Consider the following 25,337-nt stretch of genomic DNA (forward strand, 5'->3'; position numbering starts at 1 on the left):
AAAGGCAATAAATATTAGTAAATCAATAACATTTCACGAAAGTTGTGTTAAAAAATAATAATTGCATTGTTATGTGGTCATTTAAAACGTTAGCAAAAATATGAGTTTTGAAATCCTAAGGATTTTGGAAGAATGTTGACACATTTCACAAAATATGTTGTGTTTCTATCACTGCAATGGAATGGCCCAATTTAACTTTTATAGCCTTTTTTAAAAGAACAGAGAACATTAAACAATGAAATAAATAAGTTAATTGTTCTTCATAATCTTATTATCACATTTTAGAGCCATACTACCACTATTGTTACTACACCACTATAGGTACGTTTACCCTATAGGGTCAAGATATTTTTCAGATCCGGTATGGGAATGGGATCAACTTCCCGACCGGAATGGATCAGGATCAGTAAAAAGGATCAGTAAGGGGTTAGGATCAGTAAGGGGTTAGGATCAGTTCCACGATCAGGTTTATGACAAATTATAATACCTATACGGGAATGGAATCAGTTCCAGCACCAGAATAAGTTCTATAAAATTTCAGGATTACATGGATTCGGGATTAATGCATCACTTGGAATTAAAAACCACATGGAATTTGCGTTGTATTTTAAGAAATCCGTTGCCTGCAGGTTATTATATACCCCAGAAATTATCTTGCATAACCCTGTAACCGGGCCAAATTAACTAGTCTATACAAAATGCGTACAAGAGCCCGATCATCAGGGTGCATTAACACTTGCCTATACATCTTGGCAATGGCTCCAACTAATGCAACACGGTATGTGCGAAAACGCAACAATTGATCCAGCAAATCATCTTGCACCACTGGGCCAACGCAAAGCGATTCATTAAGAGAGAAGCCACTTGTGGTTTTCGCCGAGCCATCAAATACTACCCGTATTTTGGTACTCGTGGTCGTGGTACTTGTTTCTTTAAATACAGGGTGGTGTGGCAAATAATAACATTCTGTAGGTTCCGGCGTTCCTTTACCTACTGCTGTCATGTGCCCAAGATCCAGATACTCTCTCATGAACGCGTGATACTCCTCCTTCACTTTTGAATCGCGTTCAAACCTTTTCTCCAGAAGGTGAAATCTGCGCTGTGCTCCTGACTTAGATTCGCCAAGCCTTAGTCCAAAGTCCGGATGACGTGGCATGCGTACGATATATCGACCTTCTTCATTTCTCTCCGTCGTCTTCTGGTACAGCTCTTCACACCTCTTTTCTTCGGGAGAGTATCCATCTTTATTTTGCAGCGATTCGATCTTCCAAAACCGCTCCATACTTTCTTCCAGCGACAACATACACACGGCTGCAGATACTTGTGACACAGGAGAATGGGGAGGAAATTGCACAGTTGCTGAGCCGGCTACGATCCAACCAAATACACTCTCGATCAGCCACGGAAGTTGATCAGATAACTGCAAACGCGCAGAGGAGGGGAACAACGAGTAATAGTGTTTAGCCCCTATGATCAAATCAACTGGCTGCGCTTTATTGAATTGAGGATCTGCTAACACGATTCCTTCTGGTATTTTCCAATCAGCGTCATAGATACGTCTTGAGCAGGAAGGTTAGCAGTTAACTTCAACAAAAACTTCATTGTGCAACTAAATGGTTGCTTCTTTGACACCACTTCAGCTGCGACCGCTTCTCGAGCATGAGATGTACAACTGCCAGCACCGTTGATTTTTACATTCGCTCTCTCTCGTGGTAGTTGAAGTAAACATGCGAGCCGTTTGGTCATTAAGTTCGGCTGCGACGCGCTATCCAGCACAGCGCGAACCGGATGTTCCTGGCCAAATGCGTCAACGATAACTAATCGCACAGTGAGAAGAAAAACATGCTCATTTATTTCGATGTCTCCAGCAGCATTTTGGCTGTGCACGACAGTTTCATTTATGGCTTTGTGAGGACCGGGAGAGGCTGACATCGCCATACTAGATTCCGTTCGGCTTTCGGGTGCGCTATTCGAACCGCGATGCAACAAAGAATGATGCCTCTCTCCACAATGTCTACAATTATGTACCGCAGGGCAGCTACGTACTACATGTCCTACCTTTAAACAATTGTTACATACCCTCTTCGTATGGACTATCTGCATACGTTCAGACAGCGGAAGGCGGATAAACTTGTAACAGTTTCCCAGCAGATGGTCATGTTGGCAGTGTGGGCATTTTCTCGTAGTACTCACAACAGACGAGCACGAAGAAAGATGCGTTGGCGTTCGTCTCATCTGTGGGTAGGTAGGCTCTCTGCTTGATTGATGGTTCATGGAGATTGACTCAAGTATTCTCATTTTTCGTTGCAGGAACGCGATCAAAGTATTGTAGTCAGGCGTTTCTAATGTGGAGGCATGATCTTCCCACGTTTTTAGGGTCTCTTCTGGCAGCTTGGTGCACAGCACATACTCTAGCATGGTGCTCCAATGCTCCGTTTACTCGCCGAGTTGCTGCAGCATTTTTACATGACGATCAAAATCGTCCACGAGCTTATGCAGGGGCACATTAGATTCCCTAGTTACACGAGCCATACAAAATATTGACTGCAGGTGTCTCTTCTTTTGCAGATAGTCATTAGCGTAGCGATCTACCAAAGACTTCCAAGCTATCTGATAATTTCCTGCGCATAATGGAACCGATTCAATGAGCTTCGCAGCTTCACCCTTTAATGCAGCGCGAAGATAATGGAATTTTTGAATTTCCATTACTTCGGAATTGTTGTGTATAAGCGCTTCGAACGTGTCACGAAAAGCAGCCCAATGCATGTCGTCTCCACTAAACTCCGGTAGGGCAATGGTAGGCAGTTTTATGCCGGACACTGCTACGCTGCTGGCAGATGAAGTAGCAGAGGACGCGTGCGGCAAAAGCGCACTTAATGATGCTCTCGTGACGTACAGCTTCTCTTCGATGACAGCACGAACTTGGCCTTCTTCTCCACGTAACTCTGATGTTGCCAAGTTTTCGATATGCTGCTGAACATTGTCGAATTCGGCCGCCAGATTCTCAAGTTCCGCAATCCGAAACGGTACTTGGGAGCAGTCTCTAGCAGGAACGTAGTTCGACACGAAAACAGATGCTCGGTTCAATTTCTCTTCCAGGGTTAAGCGGCGGGAAAGCAGGAGCTCCATGTTGGCCATTTTTGATGCGCTGAGGACGATGAACTAAGATGACGATTTTGCGCGCGAAACCACTCGACACTTAAACCGACGTGTAGAATACGGAAATATTGGACGCGAGACGCGGAACGCGGGACGGGGTTACAACACGAACGCGTAAATGTTCAAAGAATCGTATCCTAACGTAGAAGACGATTTACACGACGAATAAATCAAACACTCACGGAAAACGTAACGCACAAAATCTTAGTCCTGATTTTTGAAAATGGTGTCCAAAAAAAGGTGTGTCCAAAAAACTGTCGCAATTGCTACGCAGCAAACGTACAGACGTAGCAGGACAAAACACGGGCGCACAAACACTTTAAACCAAAAAACGTGAATCAGCAACTAGCGAAATAACGATGTGTAAGGTCCACGATTTAACCGAAAAGAATGTTCACAAATCACGAAGGAGAAAGTAGTGTCACAAATGTTCACAAAAAGACGGTACTGTGAAGGGATGGAGCACCAAATAAACGGACAAACAGGCACAAAAGTTATTTAATTAAATTTCCGCAGCAATCCTGGTCACGGCACCAATTTATGATCACGCAAACCCCTACGTTGTGTTATATTTTTATGAAAACCAGAACACGCTTTCACAATTTTACAAAACTTTATTATAACGCGCGCTGTCGAGAGCAGTTTCTCCTTCGTGGTCGGTTACAAGAATCAATATCATTATGGCAGCTTATTCCCGCGATCTAATTCCCTACCAATACACACAAAAACAGCACCTGTCAATCGTTTCGTTTATCGGTGAAACGCATATGCAAATAACGCAATTGAAATATTTCACTCGGAACTATGGGCATTTAAAAACATGAAACGTAAACAATATTGTTGTTTTTCTTAAATTATTATATCATCCAAGCAAGTTTCAAATTCATTTTATTAAATTACAATTACTAAAATTGATTGTAAAGATTCTTCAATTAAGAGTCAGCAGCATAGTGTGCAAAAGTCATAAAAACTTCCAAACAATTAAGCAAAATCACAATATCGCTTCTTAATGTACTCTTCCTTCCATGTTGCAAATTGTTTTCAGGATATATCTGAAGATGGTACAAAAACCTTAACAGCTGAAAAGTTATCGAGACAAGCGTACAATCGTTCATTACTATTGTTCGTGATCGGCCCTACGTTGTGAATATTTTATGTTAAAGTGCAGTGAAAAATGCTTAGGGTTTAAAGGTGACCGTTTGGCGTACGCGTCAGTATATTACGAATCCTTTTAAGACAATGGTTGACAATTTTGTTCTTAGCCTAACGGACCTAACACTAATACATAGACAATTCAAACGAACGCTAACGCTTCACCCAGTGAAAATACGCACACAATATGCTGGATGAACGTAGCCCTAGCTGTCAAAACGCAACAATAACAAAAAACGTAAACATACTCCTCGCCTTGATGTACCATCAACACTAACACTAACACTAACTCAGACCTGACATAAACCGCGTGGTTTTCTTTATACAACGACGAAGCGCGGTGCACAAACATTAAATCGACAAATACGGACATTTCGGTTTCGAAGCTGTTGGCAAAGTGTTATTTCCTCTCTCTTCTACTGGCAAAGGACATATTTTGGCTAACGGACGCTTAATTAAACCTATTATCGTACGCAAGGTAACTACTCGCACCAGCCCGTCCGGACCGGGGTGCACCTCTATCACACGCGCTAACGGCCAACGGGTATGTTATAACTCGTGGAAGGAAGACACATGTGTTTCGTTCGTAGTTCAGACACAGAGTGCCGTTTATTCTCACTGACAGCTGTTTGCTACCCAACTAGCAGTTTCTGTCGATGGACAGCTGTCAGACGTATATGACAACTCTCTCCTCCTAACAATATAAAGTGATTACTTGCTAAAGTGTGAAAGACAATTCATATTTATATTCTAAATTAAACTAATAATCCCTAATCACGGTATCGAATTGGTGGTTGTCGAGTTCTTGTTGATCTCCTAACTTGAGTTTGAGATTCTTCTCCACAAGCTAAATCTTCATTGATATTATCAGATCTAACCATCTCCGTTTCTGAATCATGAGGGAGTTGAAACTCTTCCATCCTATCTGGCAGATAAACTGATTCATCTATCCAAGGTTCTATGTTTTGGTTACTACTATGGTGGATTGATATTTCTTCAGGACCAGATCTCATTTGGTTTATGTGCCTTTTCCACATCCTTCCATCGTCTAATCGTATTTCGTAATGCAGTTTTCCTAGCTTCTTTGTAATCGTTCCAAATTTCCACTTTTCGGTCTGGGAAAGGAAATCTCTTGCTGCTACTCTTTCGTTTACTGCAAATGATCTTGTCGTTTTGTGTACTACTTCGGGATTGGATTTCTTTTCGATTTTTGGTACCATAACATCAAGCCGAGACCGTATCTGTCTGTTTAACATTAACCGCGAGGGACTTTCCCCTGTGCTTGGATGAGTTGTTTTCCTGTACGCTAGCAGTATGTTTTGTAACTTTTTTGGAATTTCAGATTTATGGCATTGCATAGTTTTAATTTTATCTTTAATTGTTTGTACATATCTTTCTGCCTGACCATTTGTTGCGGGATGGTAAGGAGCTCCTGTTTTATGGGTTATTCCGTTAGATTTTAAGAATGTTTGGAATTTTTCTGACATGAATTGTGTACCTCTGTCGGTCACTAAAATTGATGGCAAGCCAAAAGTGGCAAAAATTTCTCGCATTTTGTCTATAGTAGTGTCTGTATTCATATCCGGTGTTATTTTTACTTCAGGCCATTTGCTGTACGCATCTACTAGAATAAGAAAATATATACCCATAAATGGCCCAGCGTAATCCGCATGTACTCTTTCAAAAACTGATTGTGGACGCTTCCATACATGAGTTGGTACTTTAGGAGGATCTTTTCTTACTTTTGCACAAGAAACACAGTTTTTGATAATCTTTCTATGTCGTTATCCATATTTTTCCACCAACAATAAGATCTAGCAAGAGATTTCATGCGTGATATGCCGAAATGGCCTTCATGAAGTTCGTCTAAGACTCGATTTCGTAATTGAGGTGGAACGTAGACCCTAGCGCCTCTCATAAGACATCCCTTTTGAAGAGAAAATTGTGTCTGGTCGATTCCAAAACGATCGTTAATGGATACTGTTCTCCCTGAATTTAATCCGTCTATTAGTAATTGAACATTTATGTCTTTGCTAGTCTCTTTACTAAGTTCTTCTACTGATACGGGAAGATTTTCTATTTGATTTAGTTCAATTTCATCGGGTTCTTCTGTATCCTCCAGCTGAATGTCTCGGATTGGCAATCGTGACATTCCGTCAGCATTTCCGTGTTCTTTTGATGGTCGATATCTAATCTCAAAATTGAATGATTCTAGAAATACAGCGTAATGTTGCATGCGAGTTGCTGATAGCGTTGGCAAACCTTTCTGTGGTGATAGAATTTGAGAAACTGGCTTGTTATCGGTTATTAAGATAAATTTTCTTCCATAAAGATATCGGTAAAACTTTTTAACTCCGAAAATAATCGCATATGCTTCTTTATCCACCTGAGTATATCTTTGTTGGGTTGGTGATAGTGTTTGAGATGCGTATTGAATTGGATATTCTTTGCCATCTGGATAGATGTGACTTAAAACGGCGCCAACTCCGTAGGGCGAAGCGTCTACTGCTAGAGCTATTGGTAAGCTAGGATCGTAGTGTACCAAGATCCGTTCAGATTGCATTTCCTTTTTGATCCATTCAAATGCGTCCTGGCAACCTTCATGCCATTCGAAAGGAATTTCGTTTTTAAGTAAATTATTTATGGGATAGATCTTTTCACTTAAATTTGGGATAAATCTCGCGTAATAATTCACAAGGCCTACAAAAGCTCTTACCTCATCTTTGTTTCTTGGTTTTGGCATTAGTTGAATGGCAGTAATTTTCTCCTTCATTTTGTGAATACCGTACTTGTCGATCCTGTATCCACAGTATTCTATGCAATCTGCAAGGAAATTACATTTGCTATCATTCACTCTCATATTATGGTCTTGAAATCGTTTTAAAACAGTGCGCAGTCTTTCCACATGGGTCTTGTCATCAGGAGCTGTTATTTTAACATCATCTAAAAATACAGAAACGCCTGGAATTCCTTGGAGAATCTGTGTGATTTCTCTTTGGAATATGGCTGGGGCAGAAGCAACCCCGTACATTAACCGTGTTGGTCTGAATAGTCCCATGTGAGTGTTCAGTGTTAAAAATTCCTGATGTTCAGGTTTAACTGTCATCTGTAAATATGCCTGCGCTAAATCTATTTTCGAGAATTTTTTCTCCCCCAGCCATGTTAGCAAAAAGCTCCTCTATTGTGGGCAAAGGAAACTCGTCTATTACCAAGTTTTTGTTCACCGTTAATTTATAATCTCCACACAATCGTACACGGTTTCCTGATTTTTTTTACGGGTACTATTGGTGTAGCCCATTCACTGCGATTGACTTTTATTAAAATTCCTTGATTTACTAAATCGTTAATTTCTTTCTCGACACTTTCTTTTAATGCAAATGGTATAGTACGATTTTTTAGAAATATTGGCAACGCATTTTCTTTTAGGATAAGAGATGCTTGAATATTTGAAATCTCTCCTAATGACTTACGAAAGACTACCTCGAATTCTTCTTTTAATTTTTTTATCACTTCTTGATTAGTATTAGAATGGGTGACAATTTGATTTACGTACGAGTTCCCCTTACTTAATAATTCGTTCCAATCAAATTTCAAATCTCGCATCCATGTTCTTCCTACAATAGGTCCTCTTTTAGACTCTACCACAAATAGTGTTAATTTTGTTTTAGCATTTTCCACTATAACACTAATTGTACCAAATAACTTTATAGATCCTCCACAATAGCTTTGTAATTTTATATCTGATTCTCTAATAGGGATATCTTTAAACCATCTTTGTTTGTCGTTCATACTGATAATAGAAAACGGGGATCCTGAATCTACTTCAAATTTAATTTTAGTATTATTGACTTTTAGTGTTATGTATATTTTTGCGGTATGGTTTGCATTTTGGTATAAATTGTTGATCAAAATTGAGTTTACCTCTTCGTTCTCCTCGCTGTCTTGATGTTGTTCGTCAATTAACCTCACACTTTTGCTTCTATTGTTCGTGCGACAGACGCGCTGCAAATGTCCAATTTTCCCGCACTTTTTGCAGACGGTTCTTTTGTGCTTGCATACATATGCAAAATGTGATTCTCCACATCTATAACACTCGACGTTTTTCTTCGTTGTGTTGCTCACGATGTTTACTTCTTTCACTTCAGCACCTCTGCTATTCAGCACTTCAGCACTTCTGCTATTCAGCACTTCAGCGCCATCTCCGGCGGCTTCCATGGCTAAAGCAATTTGCTTAGCTTTTTCCAGTGTTAGATTTCTTTCTTCAATCAGCCGGTTGCGTATTCTTGGATTCCGTACACCAAAAACTAGCTGGTTCCTGAGCGCCTTTGTCAAATATTGCCCGAAATCACAATAAGCCGCCACTTTTTGCAAAGCCGTGATGAACTCCGTTACAGTTTCGCCTTCAGTCTGAAGTCGTTGACGAAACTTCCATAGTTCCACCATTTCGAGGGGTTTCGGGTCGAACAGCTCATCCAAACACTTCACTATTTGTTCGTATGTTTTGTCTTCTGGTTCTTCCGGAGAAATATGATCACACAATAAATTGTATGAATCAACACCCATGTAATGCAGAAGCATGGCTTTTTATTATTCGATTTAACCTCAAATACCGACATTGCTCCTTCGAAGCGTTTCACCCAGCGGGCCCATTGCATGAGCCCTTTGTTAAAAGGTTCCATATCGAATTTTGCCATTGTGGTGCGTTGTTCACTCTGTGCGATGTTCTGCTTTGTACCACTGCTTGTTGGTTTCTCTTCGATCATGACACTGTCTCCACTTATACCCGATTGTTTCAGCTTTTCTTTAACTGCGTAGCGCTAGCGTTCCAGGGTTCTCAGAATTTGTCACTCGTCGCCAATTGTTATAACTCGTGGAAGGAAGACACATGTGTTTCGTTCGTAGTTCAGACACAGAGTGCCGTTTATTCTCACTGACAGCTGTTTGCTACCCAACTAGCAGTTTCTGTCGATGGACAGCTGTCAGACGTATATGACAGGGTACTAGGCAGCAACTCGTCCATCAGGATAACCATTCGACCGGGTTGGATTTGATCTGCCTGCCTGGCAACGCGCGGGTCCTTTGCAACTCCTGCAAGTACTCCTTTTGCCAGTGTTTCCAAAACTTCTGCACCAATAGCTGCAGCTTCGCCAAGTGCTCATGTGCATTAGTGTGTGCCATCGTCATATCAGGGTCCGGAAGTGCCGTTAATGAGGAGCCTATCAAAAAATGAGAAGGTGTTAGTGCGGCTAAATCATTGGGATCATCCGTAAGCGGTAAGAGAGGACGAGAGTTCATAGCTGCCTCGATCTGGTGCAGTACGGTGTAGTAACCCTCGAAGGAGAGCCGAGTAGCTCCGAGGTGACGGAACAGATGACGTTTGGCCGTTTTCACCGCGGCTTCCCAAAGGCCGCCAAAGTGAGGAGCTCTCGGTGGAATCATGTGCCAGGAGATTCCCTGGTGCGCGCACGATGAAGCGATGGTACTCTGCGCAGCTTCACTCGTCAAAGTCGCAAAAAGCTCTCGTAGCTCATTCCTCGCTCCCTCGAAGTTTTTCCCATTGTCCGAATGGAGATGATCCGGAACACCTCTCCTCGCCGTAAACCTCCGTAGAGCCGCGAGAAAACCGTCAGTTGACAGGTCTCCCACTAGCTCCAAATGCACCGCCTTTGTTGCAAAGCACACGAAGACACACAGGTACGCTTTCAACGATGCTGCGCGCCTATGCGCAGGTTTTAGGTACAGGGGACCTGCATAATCGACCCCGGTAACAGCAAAGGGCCGACTTGGTATAATTCGGGCAGCGGGCAGCTGGCCAGTATGCTGCTCTGCAAGAGTAGGCTGGTACCGAATACATTTTATGCAGCTCCGAACTACGCTTTTGACCAACATTCTTCCGTTCAAAGGCCAAAACTTCTCTCGTATGACTGACAGCAGCAACCGTCCTCCTCCGTGAAGAAGCATCTTGTGATCATGCTCAGCAATCAATCGAGCCAATGGATGACCCTTCGGCAGCAGTGCGGGATGTTTCGACTGATACGGCAGCTGTGACAAATTCAGTCGTCTACCAACCCGGATGATACCCTTTTCGTCCACAAACGGGGTGAGTCTTTTCAGCTCTGATTGTTTTTTGACCCTCTTTCCTCCTTGCAGATCGCGTAGCTCCTCAGCAAAAGACTCACGTTGGGCAAGGCGTGTTAAGGCATTAACTGCTGCTGCTCGCTCCCGAGCGCTGAGAACTTTACGAGATGAAACGTCCTTCAGTTGCGCATTCCCCTCGGAGGATCGTAAAACTCTTCTTCCTCCTTATTGCCTTAGATGAGGGAGCATGGCAATGAATCGCATGCAATAGCTGACAACGTTCACCAGGCGAGTATAAGATGACCAATACAGAAACAATTCGTTGTGGCATACGGTAACTGCCGAAATTAACTCCTTCCTCTCTTGCTCTGCCACTTCAGGAATGCTTTGTGGATTGGGCATGGGCCAAGCATCCTGCGAATGCTCAAGCCAAGCTGGTCCATGCCTCCACGCTCGACTGTTGTTGAACTCGGACACCTCCATCCCACGCGATACCAAATCAGCAGGGTTTTCGACTCCAGCTACGTGCCTCCACTTGGCACCACTAGTGAAATGCTGGATTTCCGCTACACGGTTTGCCACAAACGTTTTCCATGTGCTCGGTGGCGCCTTGATCCAATGCATGCAGATAGCTGAGTCGGTCCAAAAATATGATGCATTTACGGCCACATCAATGGCACCTTTTATGCGGTGATGCAAGTGCGCGGCTAGAACGCAGGCGCACAGCTCCAACCGAGCAATAGTCAGATTTTTCAACGGAGCAACTTTACTCTTAGACGCTAAAAGCATGACTCGAACTCGCCCAGCGTCTTCACACCGCACATATGTGCAAGCACCATAGGCTGCAGAAGATGCATCAGCAAAAGTGTGCAGCTCGATGTTTCGCGCCTCAGGAAGCAGTATGAATCTGTCCATTCGATATTGTGATAGAGATCGTATCTCCTTCTGAAATTGCTTCCACTTGCATACGATGTCTTCTGGCAACGATTCATCCCAATCACGTGACGACACCCATATCTCCTGCATAATCATCTTAGCACGGATGATTATCGGCGCTATCATCCCCAAAGGATCGTACATTTTTGCGATGGCAGATAACACAGATCGCTTGGTGATCACATCGTCGTCTGGCTGGCACACACCTTCAAACACCAGCCAATCACCTTGTGGAACCCAACTGATGCCAAGTGTCTTCACGGCTTCGTGAGAATCGAAGCTCATTTTGGTTGTGGTTCCAACCTGTGCCTCATCCAGCCCATGCAGCACATCAACACAGTTCGACGTCCATTTCCGCAGCTCAAATCCGCCCTTTTGTAGTAGCTCAGCCAATTCAGTTCGTAGGCAGGTGGCTTCCTCAACTGATTGGGCCCCACCGATGAAGTCGTCGACGTAAAATTCTTTCGTAGAGCGGGGCCCGCTCGTGGGTATGCATTACCCTCATCATCAGCCAGCTGAATAAGAGCGCGCGTAGCGAGAAAGGATGAAGGTGCGAGACCATACGTAACAGTATTCAGCTGGTAGGTCTGCACCGGCTGCTGCGGCTCGAAGCGAAACAAGATTCGCACCAACGGTCGATCGTCAGGATGAAGAAGTATTTGGCGGTACATTTTTGCTATATCGCCAACTAATGCCACCTTATACGTGCGGAACCGCAAAAGCTGATCTAGCAAGTCGTCCTGCACCACTGGTCCCACGCACAAAGCATCATTCAACGAGTACCCGCTGGTGGTTTTAGAAGAACCGTCGAACACGACCCTGATTTTCGTTGTGGTGCTAGACTCCTTGAACACAGGATGATGTGGCAAATAATACGACTCAGCAGGTACTGCATCTCCATCCCGAACTAAACTCATGTGCCCGAGTTCAAGATACTCCTTCATAAACGCATGGTACTCTTCCTTCAACTTTGCATTTTTAGCGAATCTCCTCTCCAACAGATCATATCTTCGTACTGCGCTTACCTTGGAAGCACCCAGTCTGATGCCGAAATCGGGATGACGGGGTAAGCGTACGATATAACGCCCAGTCTCATTTCTCGCCGTTGTATCACGGAATATCTGCTCGCATCTTCGTTCCTCAGGCGAGTAGCCATCCTTCATCACTAATGAATCTGTCTTCCAGAATCGTTCGATGCTCTCTTCCAGCGACATCATACAGATAGCGTTTGAACTTGTTACCTGTGGTTCCGGGCATTGTAACGTAGCCGAACCAGCAACAATCCAACCAAACACACTATCAATCAATAGCGGCAACTCATCACCCAAATGAACTCTGGCTGCACTGGGGAAGAATGAATAGTAGTGCTTGACACCTATCACCAAATCAACCGGCTGCGATGTGTTGAATTCGGGATCAGCTAGCTCGAGGCCTTTTGGGATACACCAGTGACCGACACTTATAGTCTCAGAAGGCAAATTGGATGTCAGCTTGTCCATTACCAGGAACTGAACACCACAGCTGAATGGTTGCCTCCTGGAGCGTATCTCAGCAAACACTGATCCCCGAACGTCACGAGATATCTTTCCAGCTCCCGATATTTTAACGTTAGAAGGACACCGTTGTAGCTGCAGCAATTTGACAAGTTTCTCTGTCATGAGGTTGGGTTGAGAAGCACAGTCTAGCAAAGCGCGTACCGAATGCTCTTTACCATCAGCATCAACTATGCTCAAACGAACAGTGAGCAAAAACACTTCCTCCGATCGAATAGGATGCTTAGTAACGTTGAGCGACTGTGCTTGGTAACGATCATTCCTTCCTGTAGATTCTTGTCCTTCCGCATACACGAGTTTCGGTTCCGTACCGACTGCAGACGAACGATGCAAAAGAGAGTGATGTCTCTCACTACAGTGTTTGCACCGGGACGATGAAGCGCAGTTCCTTGCCAAATGACCTTTTCTTAAGCAATTATGGCAAACTTTCTTCTCAATAGCTATCTGAAAACGCTCAGACAGAGGAAGACGGCAAAACTTATAGCAACTGCTTAAGGCATGATCATGCTGGCAATGCGGGCACCTTTTGAACTGCTCGCCATGGTTGAGCAGGAAGAAAGGTGCTGTGGGGCTCACCGTACAAAACTAGGATGAGTAGCTTCTCTCGTTGCCGGATGGTTCATAGAAATCGATTCTAATGTTCTCATTTTTCTTTGCAGGAACTCAATTAGCATGCTGTAGTTCGGGCTGCTGAGGGTGGAAGCATAATCTTCCCACGTCCGTAGCGTCTCATCGGGAAGCTTGGTGCACAACACATATTCTAGCACGGTGCTCCATTGCGCTGTTGGTTCGCCAAGCTGATGCAGCATCTTAACGTGACGATCAAAATCGTCAACCAGCCTGTGCAACGATGCGTTCGATTCCTTGGTCACCTTGCCGATGTTGAACATTGCCTGTAGATGACGCTTCTTTTGTAGATACTCGTTGGCGTATCTGTCCACCAACGATTTCCAGGCAATGTTGTAGTTAGATGCACACAACGGAATCGATTCCAGCAACTTTGCAGCTTCACCTTTGAGCGCAGCTCGAAGATAATGGAACTTTTGGATAGTTAGCACCTCTTCGTTGCAGTGGATTAGTGCTTCAAAAGTGTCCCGAAATGTCGCCCATTGCATCTCATTGCCGTCAAATTCTGGAAGAGAAATGGTTGGCAGCCTCACTCCAGATGTACCAATGGTCGATGAGGCGGGAATAGCATTATGCGATGGCCGCGACAACGCTTGTAGGCTGGCCCTCGCGGCCATTAAGGCGTCCTCAGTCGTAGCGCGAAAATGGCTCTCCATTTCGCGCGCTTCGGGTGCTGCTCCATCCTCGATCAACTGCTGCACTGTATCGAACTCTGCTGCAACACGTTCGGTGTCGGAGATGAACAAGCCAAGCCTAAATTCATCCCGCTCAGGCACAAAATTATCAGCAAATGCTATAACTCGCTGAATTTTTTCATCCAGGGTTCGCCGTCTGGACAGCAAATTTACAGCGTTAGCCATATCAGTCTCGTAATGGCAGATGGAACAATGGCGCTAAAAACACAGGACACTGAACACGAAACACAAATTCACAAATGTTCTGTCCGTGCGTATGATCAATTATCACACCAATCAAACAATTACACAATGTTCAACAATCAAGTCACAACACGCAACAAGCACTGGACAACGAATTTCGAAAGAAACTGTTCGTTGTCTATGGTCGGTGACGAAAAAACGTAAAGTCAACAGATTTTTACACGCAGCAAAATCACAAAAAACGAGCAACAATTTCACTTCACAATACACCAATCCTGGTCACGGCACCAAATGTTCGTGATCGGCCCTACGTTGTGAATATTTTATGTTAAAGTGCAGTGAAAAATGCTTAGGGTTTAAAGGTGACCGTTTGGCGTACGCGTCAGTATATTACGAATCCTTTTAAGACAATGGTTGACAATTTTGTTCTTAGCCTAACGGACCTAACATTAATACATAGACAATTCAAACGAACGCTAACGCTTCACCCAGTGAAAATACGCACACAATATGCTGGATGAACGTAGCCCTAGCTGTCAAAACGCAACAATAACAAAAAACGTAAACAACTATTATGAGGCTTTACCGACAAATAAGGCCAGGTCAGACAAATTGATAGCGTATTTCATTTCATTTCATTTCATTTCATTTATTTAATACAATATCCGCCATCAAGGCTAAATAAAGCAGACTTAAAACTAAATAAACCCTAACAAATAAACAAAATAATTCATGAAAAACTAAGCCTAACTAGCCTAGTCTTGATCTAGCAAAAAAGAAAAGAAAAAAAAACAAGGGTAGAGCGTAGAGACTATCATAAACTTAACAAAAAAAAAAGAGAGTAATAGAAAACTAAGGAGAATAATTAAAGGGAATTAGAAGAAAAAATCCGGTTACGGGAAGAGTTAAGAGAGGAGTCGAAATCAAAGAGATAGTAAAAGTGGTTAAACAACCTGAAACAGGACAGAAGAGGGTCATTGAAAGTATAAAGAGTATGACGTGTTTCAATTGACAGAGGATCACGTGGACGAAGAGAACGAGAGGGAACATACAGCGAGATGGACGAGAGTAAATCAGGAGCATCAGTAGCAGAAAGTAATAAGCCACGAATAAAACAAGCCTGAGACACTTGGCGGCGGAAGCTTAAAGAGTGAAGATTGAATAACTGCAATCGCGTTTCATAGGGAGTTAGTGAGGCAGCACCGAACAAACGACGAAAGGCTATCCTGGTAAAGAGGCGCTGAATGCTTTCAATTCTCGAACAGCCATCAATAGTGGGAGGATTCCAGATGATACTAGCATATTCAAGAATAGGCCTTACCAAAGCACAATAAAGGATTCTTAGGATGCTTTGATCTCTAAAAATAGAGGTAAAACGTAAGATAAACCCAAGGGTTCGATTTGCTTTTAGTAGCACCTCATCAACCTGCAGTTTAAAGTTAAGACGACAGTCAAGTATAATACCAAGGTCACGGATGGACATAACACGAGAGAGGGACGAGTTAGATAGAGTATAGTTGAAAAATAGGAGAAAGAGAGTGAGAGAAAGAAATAATAGAACATTTTTCAGGGCACAGGCGAAGTAAATTGGATGAACACCAATGAACAAAAGCTTTAAGGTAATGCTGAAGTCTCAAACAATCAGAAGAAGAAGACACAAGTAAAAAGATTTTGATATCATCCGCATAAAGGAGATGACCATCAGGAGGTAAAACATTACAAACATCATTGATGAACAAAGAAAACAGAAGTGGACTTAGCACACAACCCTGAGGGACACCTGACGTACAAAAAAACTCCTCAGATAAGTACGACCCGGTTTTAACCCTGCATGATCGATTACTTAAATATGAGGACAGCCAGCTAATAATGCCATCACCAAAACCAAGTTTAGACAATTTAGCTAATAATAAAGAGTGAGGTAAACTATCAAAAGCAGCATGAAAGTCGGTGTATATTGCATCAAGTTGGGTACCGGCTAAATATTGGATTAAAGATCTAAAAATATTGGAAACAAAAGACATGAGATTAGTTGAAGTAGACCTACCAGGCATAAACCCTTGCTGTTTAGGGCTTATAGCTGACCTACAACTATGAAGTATGGTTGGAAGGATACATAGCTCAAAAGTTTTGGCTGTGGCGCATGTTTGGGTTATCCCACGATAATTAGAAACAATGCTACGGCATCCCTTTTTGTGTACCAGAAAAAGCCAACAGGATTTCCAAAGAGCAGGAAAAACCCCAAGAGAAAGTGAAAGGTTGAAAATGGTGGCTCAAACATTTGGGAAAAATGTGCAGAAAATAGCTCACAGATCTCAACAGGCGTAGAGGCAGTTCGAGAATCAAGTACCATTTCATTAGGTAACGTATTGCACCCTCTTCGTATCCTAACAAATTGCCAGAAGGATGCTGGATCAGAACGGAAACGCGATTGCAGTCTACTCGAATAGGCCTCAAAACGAGCCCTGTTGTATAGTCGATGCGCAGAGGCAGCGTACTTAAATAAACGAAAGTAGAAAGCAGATCGGTTCAGACGATACCTGCTAAGATATTTCATTCTATCCTTTTTCAGGTTGCGAAGAGTACGATTGGACCAGGGAGGATTAGGAGGGGATCGAACAATAGGTGTACATGAAAGAAGTGCAGAGGTTAACAAAGCATTAAACGATTGGACAGCCTCGTCGACCGATGTACATTGATAAAAAAAGACCAGTCGGAACGAGATAGATTTGAATTAAGTTTACGATAGTCTGTGAGCCGAAAATTATAACGAACACTCAATGAATTAGGAGCAGAAGGTAATACAATCTTAACCCTACTAGCCCTAAATAAAGAAGACGGTAACGCAATTTCTAGAGCAGGATGATGAGCATCCTGGGCCAGGAGCAGTGACGAAGCAGGATACACAGAACAACAAGCAGCTGCAGCAGAGTTGGAGAGCACCAGGTCCAAATAATGATTTAAATGGTTATGCACCCCGTTCAGCTGATAGAGTTCATGCAAGTTTAACATATCCAAAAAGCAGGAACTGAATGTATTCGAAGAAATATGTGGCACATAATGTCTTATAGCTGAAGATGAATCTGGCCTTACTGCGGTAGAAAGCGACCACTCTAACGCAGGTTGATTGAAGTCACCCAGAAGGATAAGATGATCATTCGGTTTCATTTGCATGTATGCATCACTGATGAAAGCAGAAAGGGATTCCAAATAGTTGCGGTCGCTGCTCAAATACTGTGGCACATAAACAATCCCCACATAAAGACGAAACTTAGAAAAAGAAACACGTATACATAAAGCTTCAAGCGTGGGTTGATTAATGTTAAGTGCCACAGAAGGATATCGAACGGAACATGCAAGTAGCACACCACCCCACGCGAACGTTCATTGTATAACCTGCTTCGATCGCAGCGGTATATGTTGTAGGCATCACTATCAAGGACCATGTTGGATGGAATCAATTCATTTAACCAGGTTTCAGTAAGGGCAACATTTTGGTAATACATCACGAATGGGTCTATTAATTGTGAGCTATCCGTTTGGCAAACGGGCTGATCTGTGGTGAGCGGTTCTTGTTGCTGAGATTGGATTGTGAATGAAGCCCCACCCCCGGTGATAACTGAGGCGGTGTGGGAGGAAACTCCAGTTGAATAGCCTCTAGGATCTCGGTCATCTGGGATGGTGATAGAATCCCGCGCTGTGGGGTGGCGATCGATGTTCCAAAAATGATCCGGATGAGCGGTAGTTTTTGGCACAGCTGAAGAGCAATTTTCACTATTTTTACGATGCGAAATAAGCTCAGAAGGGTCAAATCGAGCCCTTTCATGTACACGTTGCTTTGGTAGGCCACGAGCAACAAACTCCCGAACAGTAAGTGAAACTGGACAAATAATAGACCGCAGCGCAAGCTCCTTAAGAGATTTAGGAACACTCACTTTGAACGATATGAAGGACAGCGAGTCCAGGTTCACACCCTTTTTCGTGAGACGGTAAACATTAATATCGTCCGTTGGTAGCACAGCTTTAAGCCACACACGCATATCATCAGCAGAGACATGCGATTTGATGTTCGTGAAGTATAACCATACTTTCTCGGCTATGCCCGTGTTGGTGGTGTTTTGGTTCAAAACAGGATCAGAAGATGCTTGTGTATATGTTTGATAGTTTCCAGCACTAACATCACTAGTCGGCTTAGTACGATGATTGTAGTGGTTACAGTTGTCAGAATCTTCCACAGTGTTGGTATCGTTCGCAGCTTGGATATCAGCAGTGAGCTCCGTTGAGTTAGTAAATGTACGGCGAGCGGAAGCTGTCTGCGAAAGTCGTTCTGGATGTATTTGTGGCATTGAGCGACGATACATTAGTGGATGTGTGCGTTCGCGATGCGTTGCTAACAGACGGCTTAGCTAATATGGGTGCTAGCGCTCGCTTATCAACGAGAGCGAGGATCTCAGGAAGCAAATCGCTCTTGATAGCCGATCTAAGAGAAGAGAGAGATGAGTCAATTGTGGTGAGAATATCTGCTTTCACCAATTCGAGTAGGGCTGCTATCTCACTTGTGAGAAGTGAATTTGTGCCATTGCGAAACTCGTGACATGTTTTGCACAACCACAATAACTGATTATTACGCCCAAGCTCACGAGTAGAATCACGGGACAACCCCGTGCAATGGGTGTGATGCTTGGAACCACAAACACCGGCACAAGACACCGAATTAGCACTATCGGTGGGTGCATTGCAGGTTGAGCACTGCATAACGATGACTCAGCACAAACTGATGAGTGACAGGAGCAGAAACGAAGCCAAACACTTTCTCGGCAAAAATGTTGAATTAACAGAAGAACTCCAGTGCAACTTTATATTAATCGAAGGCACGCACTAGCCAGTACGAACAACTCAGCAGCACCACTGTTGCAAATGTTGAAATTCCAGAAATAACACGGCAAAACAGCATAAAAAATCAGGAGCACGAGGAAGGCACATCCACTCAGTTTGACAGTCAATTTCTCTCTCAAAATAAAAAAGCTCCTAGAAAATCGTTGCATCTTTAAAAAGCAATAGTGTGTAACCATTGTTCTCGTACAATCAACAGTCAGGTTTTTATGGAATTATTCGTTTCTATTTTCTAATTTCTCCTCAAATTTGACCATATTGAATGGTCCGACAATCCATGTTATGGTGATGAAATTTGGAAGAGTTCAACGATATGAATTGTCATATTAAAATATGTTCAGCTAATTTTAATGAATAGGATCTTCCTATCTTTCAAAATCACGCAAATATTTTCTCGGGCCTGACTGCATATTGTGGCAGGCCAGACTTTGCCGACCGCTACCGACAGCTTAATTAGTTCAAATTTTACGCGATCATTCATATCGATATTTCCTTTCCGTCGACCCTTCCAAATCTGATCTAAAACCCTTCAACAGCTTGCCTTTCCACCATCACTTCATCCAGTCCACAATTTTGACTGGGACCTCAAAGATTAGCCGAGGCACGAGTTCTTAGTTTTTGCGTGATAACATAGACACAGGCCAAATTAAAGAGCGCACACATCGACAACGGCATCGATTCTTGAATGAAGCCTCAACAGATAAAAAGAGCGTGCTTGGTGTCAGCCAAGTTTTCTTGCTAATTCCTACGGCTACGAACCGTTGTGAGATCGGGTTCAGAGCCTTTTATTGTCGTATGTGCATGTAGTTTGCGTGAGGCATCTCTTGTAACGGATTTTCACTTTACCCAACTCGTGCGTAACGTTCAATGCATTTGATCCAACGCTTTGGGCCAACGATGATGAAATGATATTGTTTTGAGCTGTGGGCATGTATTGCAGCGTTCTGCGCTTCCAATAAGGTAAAAATATTTCACATGTTAAAAAGGCAAATGTTTTCTGCTTCTGATAGTAAATGCTTCTGTTAAATAAAATAAATATGCTTCTGATAGGTCTGGTAGTTATAGTAAATTTGATTGTAAACATAACCCCCGGGGGGAAAATGAGGGTATATTGGGTTGACAACACCGAATGGAAGGGGCCCCTCAATCGACGGGATCATCAACAGGGCCCCAGATGGCCGAGGCAATGGAGATTGTTCTTCGTATTATGGCTGTGTATGGCTGTATGTAGATGCAGCTGTAACGGTTTTTGGTCTTGTTGTATTCGCAAAAATTGAAATAGTCGATAAAAACCATGTATAAATGAACATGGTACATAGGTTCCTTGAGTATTTTTATACCATTCCCCCCTTCCTTCTAACTGAAACCTTTCCCATTTCCCCTTCTCTTCGGTTACAAACTTGATGTGTTCGATTAGGGCCAAGAATGAAAATTTTAGTTTTTGCATTAAAAGACACACACAATCCACTATCCCAGGCCAGGAATGTGAATACTATTTTTCGTGTGAAACAGCTGTCTGCTTTCGGCACACAATCGCAAAACGGTAGCAGGGGCCCCATATACAAGAACAGGACGGTTCATCCCAGCCAAGAGCGCACACAATGACATCGATTTAACCATTTCTCGAATGAAACCTCAACCCACATCAACACAGTTCGACGTCCATTTCCGCAGCTCAAATCCGCCCTTTTGTAGTAGCTCAGCCAATTCAGTTCGTAGGCAGGTGGCTTCCTCAACTGATTGGGCCCCACCGATGAAGTCGTCGACGTAAAAATTCTTTCGTAGAGCGGGGCCCGCTCGTGGGTATGCATTACCCTCATCATCAGCCAGCTGAATAAGAGCGCGCGTAGCGAGAAAGGATGAAGGTGCGAGACCATACGTAACAGTATTCAGCTGGTAGGTCTGCACCGGCTGCTGCGGATCGAAGCGAAACAAGATTCGCACCAACGGTCGATCGTCAGGATGAAGAAGTATTTGGCGGTACATTTTTGCTATATCGCCAACTAATGCCACCTTATACGTGCGGAACCGCAAAAGCTGATCTAGCAAGTCGTCCTGCACCACTGGTCCCACGCACAAAGCATCATTCAACGAGTACCCGCTGGTGGTTTTAGAAGAACCGTCGAACACGACCCTGATTTTCGTTGTGGTGCTAGACTCCTTGAACACAGGATGATGTGGCAAATAATACGACTCAGCAGGTACTGCATCTCCATCCCGAACTAAACTCATGTGCCCGAGTTCAAGATACTCCTTCATAAACGCATGGTACTCTTCCTTCAACTTTGCATTTTTAGCGAATCTCCTCTCCAACAGATCATATCTTCGTACTGCGCTTACCTTGGAAGCACCCAGTCTGATGCCGAAATCGGGATGACGGGGTAAGCGTACGATATAACGCCCAGTCTCATTTCTCGCCGTTGTATCACGGAATATCTGCTCGCATCTTCGTTCCTCAGGCGAGTAGCCATCCTTCATCACTAATGAATCTGTCTTCCAGAATCGTTCGATGCTCTCTTCCAGCGACATCATACAGATAGCGTTTGAACTTGTTACCTGTGGTTCCGGGCATTGTAACGTAGCCGAACCAGCAACAATCCAACCAAACACACTATCAATCAATAGCGGCAACTCATCACCCAAATGAACTCTGGCTGCACTGGGGAAGAATGAATAGTAGTGCTTGACACCTATCACCAAATCAACCGGCTGCGATGTGTTGAATTCGGGATCAGCTAGCTCGAGGCCTTTTGGGATACACCAGTGACCGACACTTATAGTCTCAGAAGGCAAATTGGATGTCAGCTTGTCCATTACCAGGAACTGAACACCACAGCTGAATGGTTGCCTCCTGGAGCGTATCTCAGCAAACACTGATCCCCGAACGTCACGAGATATCTTTCCAGCTCCCGATATTTTAACGTTAGAAGGACACCGTTGTAGCTGCAGCAATTTGACAAGTTTCTCTGTCATGAGGTTGGGTTGAGAAGCACAGTCTAGCAAAGCGCGTACCGAATGCTCTTTACCATCAGCATCAACTATGCTCAAACGAACAGTGAGCAAAAACACTTCCTCCGATCGAATAGGATGCTTAGTAACGTTGAGCGACTGTGCTTGGTAACGATCATTCCTTCCTGTAGATTCTTGTCCTTCCGCATACACGAGTTTCGGTTCCGTACCGACTGCAGACGAACGATGCAAAAGAGAGTGATGTCTCTCACTACAGTGTTTGCACCGGGACGATGAAGCGCAGTTCCTTGCCAAATGACCTTTTCTTAAGCAATTATGGCAAACTTTCTTCTCAATAGCTATCTGAAAACGCTCAGACAGAGGAAGACGGCAAAACTTATAGCAACTGCTTAAGGCATGATCATGCTGGCAATGCGGGCACCTTTTGAACTGCTCGCCATGGTTGAGCAGGAAGAAAGGTGCTGTGGGGCTCACCGTACAAAACTAGGATGAGTAGCTTCTCTCGTTGCCGGATGGTTCATAGAAATCGATTCTAATGTTCTCATTTTTCTTTGCAGGAACTCAATTAGCATGCTGTAGTTCGGGCTGCTGAGGGTGGAAGCATAATCTTCCCACGTCCGTAGCGTCTCATCGGGAAGCTTGGTGCACAACACATATTCTAGCACGGTGCTCCATTGCGCTGTTGGTTCGCCAAGCTGATGCAGCATCTTAACGTGACGATCAAAATCGTCAACCAGCCTGTGCAACGATGCGTTCGATTCCTTGGTCACCTTGCCGATGTTGAACATTGCCTGTAGATGACGCTTCTTTTGTAGATACTCGTTGGCGTATCTGTCCACCAACGATTTCCAGGCAATGTTGTAGTTAGATGCACACAACGGAATCGATTCCAGCAACTTTGCAGCTTCACCTTTGAGCGCAGCTCGAAGATAATGGAACTTTTGGATAGTTAGCACCTCTTCGTTGCAGTGGATTAGTGCTTCAAAAGTGTCCCGAAATGTCGCCCATTGCATCTCATTGCCGTCAAATTCTGGAAGAGAAATGGTTGGCAGCCTCACTCCAGATGTACCAATGGTCGATGAGGCGGGAATAGCATTATGCGATGGCCGCGACAACGCTTGTAGGCTGGCCCTCGCGGCCATTAAGGCGTCCTCAGTCGTAGCGCGAAAATGGCTCTCCATTTCGCGCGCTTCGGGTGCTGCTCCATCCTCGATCAACTGCTGCACTGTATCGAACTCTGCTGCAACACGTTCGGTGTCGGAGATGAACAAGCCAAGCCTAAATTCATCCCGCTCAGGCACAAAATTATCAGCAAATGCTATAACTCGCTGAATTTTTTCATCCAGGGTTCGCCGTCTGGACAGCAAATTTACAGCGTTAGCCATATCAGTCTCGTAATGGCAGATGGAACAATGGCGCTAAAAACACAGGACACTGAACACGAAACACAAATTCACAAATGTTCTGTCCGTGCGTATGATCAATTATCACACCAATCAAACAATTACACAATGTTCAACAATCAAGTCACAACACGCAACAAGCACTGGACAACGAATTTCGAAAGAAACTGTTCGTTGTCTATGGTCGGTGACGAAAAACGTAAAGTCAACAGATTTTTACACGCAGCAAAATCACAAAAAAACGAGCAACAATTTCACTTCACAATACACCAATCCTGGTCACGGCACCAAATGTTCGTGATCGGCCCTACGTTGTGAATATTTTATGTTAAAGTGCAGTGAAAAATGCTTAGGGTTTAAAGGTGACCGTTTGGCGTACGCGTCAGTATATTACGAATCCTTTTAAGACAATGGTTGACAATTTTGTTCTTAGCCTAACGGACCTAACACTAATACATAGACAATTCAAACGAACGCTAACGCTTCACCCAGTGAAAATACGCACACAATATGCTGGATGAACGTAGCCCTAGCTGTCAAAACGCAACAATAACAAAAAACGTAAACAACTATTATGAGGCTTTACCGACAAATAAGGCCAGGTCAGACAAATTGATAGCGTATTTCATTTCATTTCATTTATTTAATACAATATCCGCCATCAAGGCTAAATAAAGCAGACTTAAAACTAAATAAACCCTAACAAATAAACAAAATAATTCATGAAAAACTAAGCCTAACTAGCCTAGTCTTGATCTAGCAAAAAAGAAAAGAAAAAAAAACAAGGGTAGAGCGTAGAGACTATCATAAACTTAACAAAAAAAAGAGAGTAATAGAAAACTAAGGAGAATAATTAAAGGGAATTAGAAGAAAAAATCCGGTTACGGGAAGAGTTAAGAGAGGAGTCGAAATCAAAGAGATAGTAAAAGTGGTTAAACAACCTGAAACAGGACAGAAGAGGGTCATTGAAAGTATAAAGAGTATGACGTGTTTCAATTGACAGAGGATCACGTGCACGAAGAGAACGAGAGGGAACATACAGCGAGATGGACGAGAGTAAATCAGGAGCATCAGTAGCAGAAAGTAATAAGCCACGAATAAAACAAGCCTGAGACACTTGGCGGCGGAAGCTTAAAGAGTGAAGATTGAATAACTGCAATCGCGTTTCATAGGGAGTTAGTGAGGCAGCACCGAACAAACGACGAAAGGCTATCCTGGTAAAGAGGCGCTGAATGCTTTCAATTCTCGAACAGCCATCAATAGTGGGAGGATTCCAGATGATACTAGCATATTCAAGAATAGGCCTTACCAAAGCACAATAAAGGATTCTTAGGATGCTTTGATCTCTAAAAATAGAGGTAAAACGTAAGATAAACCCAAGGGTTCGATTTGCTTTTAGTAGCACCTCATCAACCTGCAGTTTAAAGTTAAGACGACAGTCAAGTATAATACCAAGGTCACGGATGGACATAACACGAGAGAGGGACGAGTTAGATAGAGTATAGTTGAAAAAATAGGAGAAAGAGAGTGAGAGAAAGAAATAATAGAACATTTTTCAGGGCACAGGCGAAGTAAATTGGATGAACACCAATGAACAAAAGCTTTAAGGTAATGCTGAAGTCTCAAACAATCAGAAGAAGAAGACACAAGTAAAAAGATTTTGATATCATCCGCATAAAGGAGATGAC

General features: G+C 43.4%; 5 protein-coding genes across 5 annotated transcripts; all 5 read right to left on the minus strand.

Moving 5' to 3' along the window:
- Positions 1-6,837: 6,837 nt before the first annotated feature.
- LOC120908326 lies at positions 6,838-8,661 on the minus strand. The gene is made up of 2 exons (XM_040319236.1): positions 8,233-8,661; positions 6,838-7,134 (listed from the first exon to the last, which is right to left on the minus strand). Exons 1-2 carry the CDS (start codon positions 8,524-8,526, stop codon positions 7,126-7,128), a joined length of 303 nt encoding a protein of 100 aa, XP_040175170.1. The 5' UTR covers positions 8,527-8,661; the 3' UTR covers positions 6,838-7,125.
- Positions 8,662-10,614: 1,953 nt separating this feature from the next.
- Positions 10,615-12,539, minus strand: LOC120908318. The gene is made up of 2 exons (XM_040319228.1): positions 11,825-12,539; positions 10,615-11,747 (listed from the first exon to the last, which is right to left on the minus strand). The coding sequence occupies exons 1-2, from the start codon at positions 12,537-12,539 to the stop codon at positions 10,615-10,617; spliced, it is 1,848 nt and encodes a 615-aa protein (XP_040175162.1).
- Positions 12,540-13,450: 911 nt separating this feature from the next.
- On the minus strand, positions 13,451-14,365 carry LOC120908319. The gene has a single exon (XM_040319229.1). It carries the CDS (start codon positions 14,363-14,365, stop codon positions 13,451-13,453), a length of 915 nt encoding a protein of 304 aa, XP_040175163.1.
- Positions 14,366-20,911: 6,546 nt separating this feature from the next.
- Positions 20,912-21,805, minus strand: LOC120908320. The gene has a single exon (XM_040319230.1). It carries the CDS (start codon positions 21,803-21,805, stop codon positions 20,912-20,914), a length of 894 nt encoding a protein of 297 aa, XP_040175164.1.
- A 911-nt stretch (positions 21,806-22,716) lies between these two features.
- LOC120908321 lies at positions 22,717-23,631 on the minus strand. The gene has a single exon (XM_040319231.1). The coding sequence runs from the start codon at positions 23,629-23,631 to the stop codon at positions 22,717-22,719; it is 915 nt and encodes a 304-aa protein (XP_040175165.1).
- Positions 23,632-25,337: the final 1,706 nt, after the last annotated feature.

The sequence above is a fragment of the Anopheles arabiensis genome, unplaced genomic scaffold, assembly GCF_016920715.1.
Source record: "Anopheles arabiensis isolate DONGOLA unplaced genomic scaffold, AaraD3 Autosomal_pericentromeric_contig0024, whole genome shotgun sequence".
Classification (NCBI taxonomy): Eukaryota; Metazoa; Arthropoda; class Insecta; order Diptera; family Culicidae; genus Anopheles; species Anopheles arabiensis.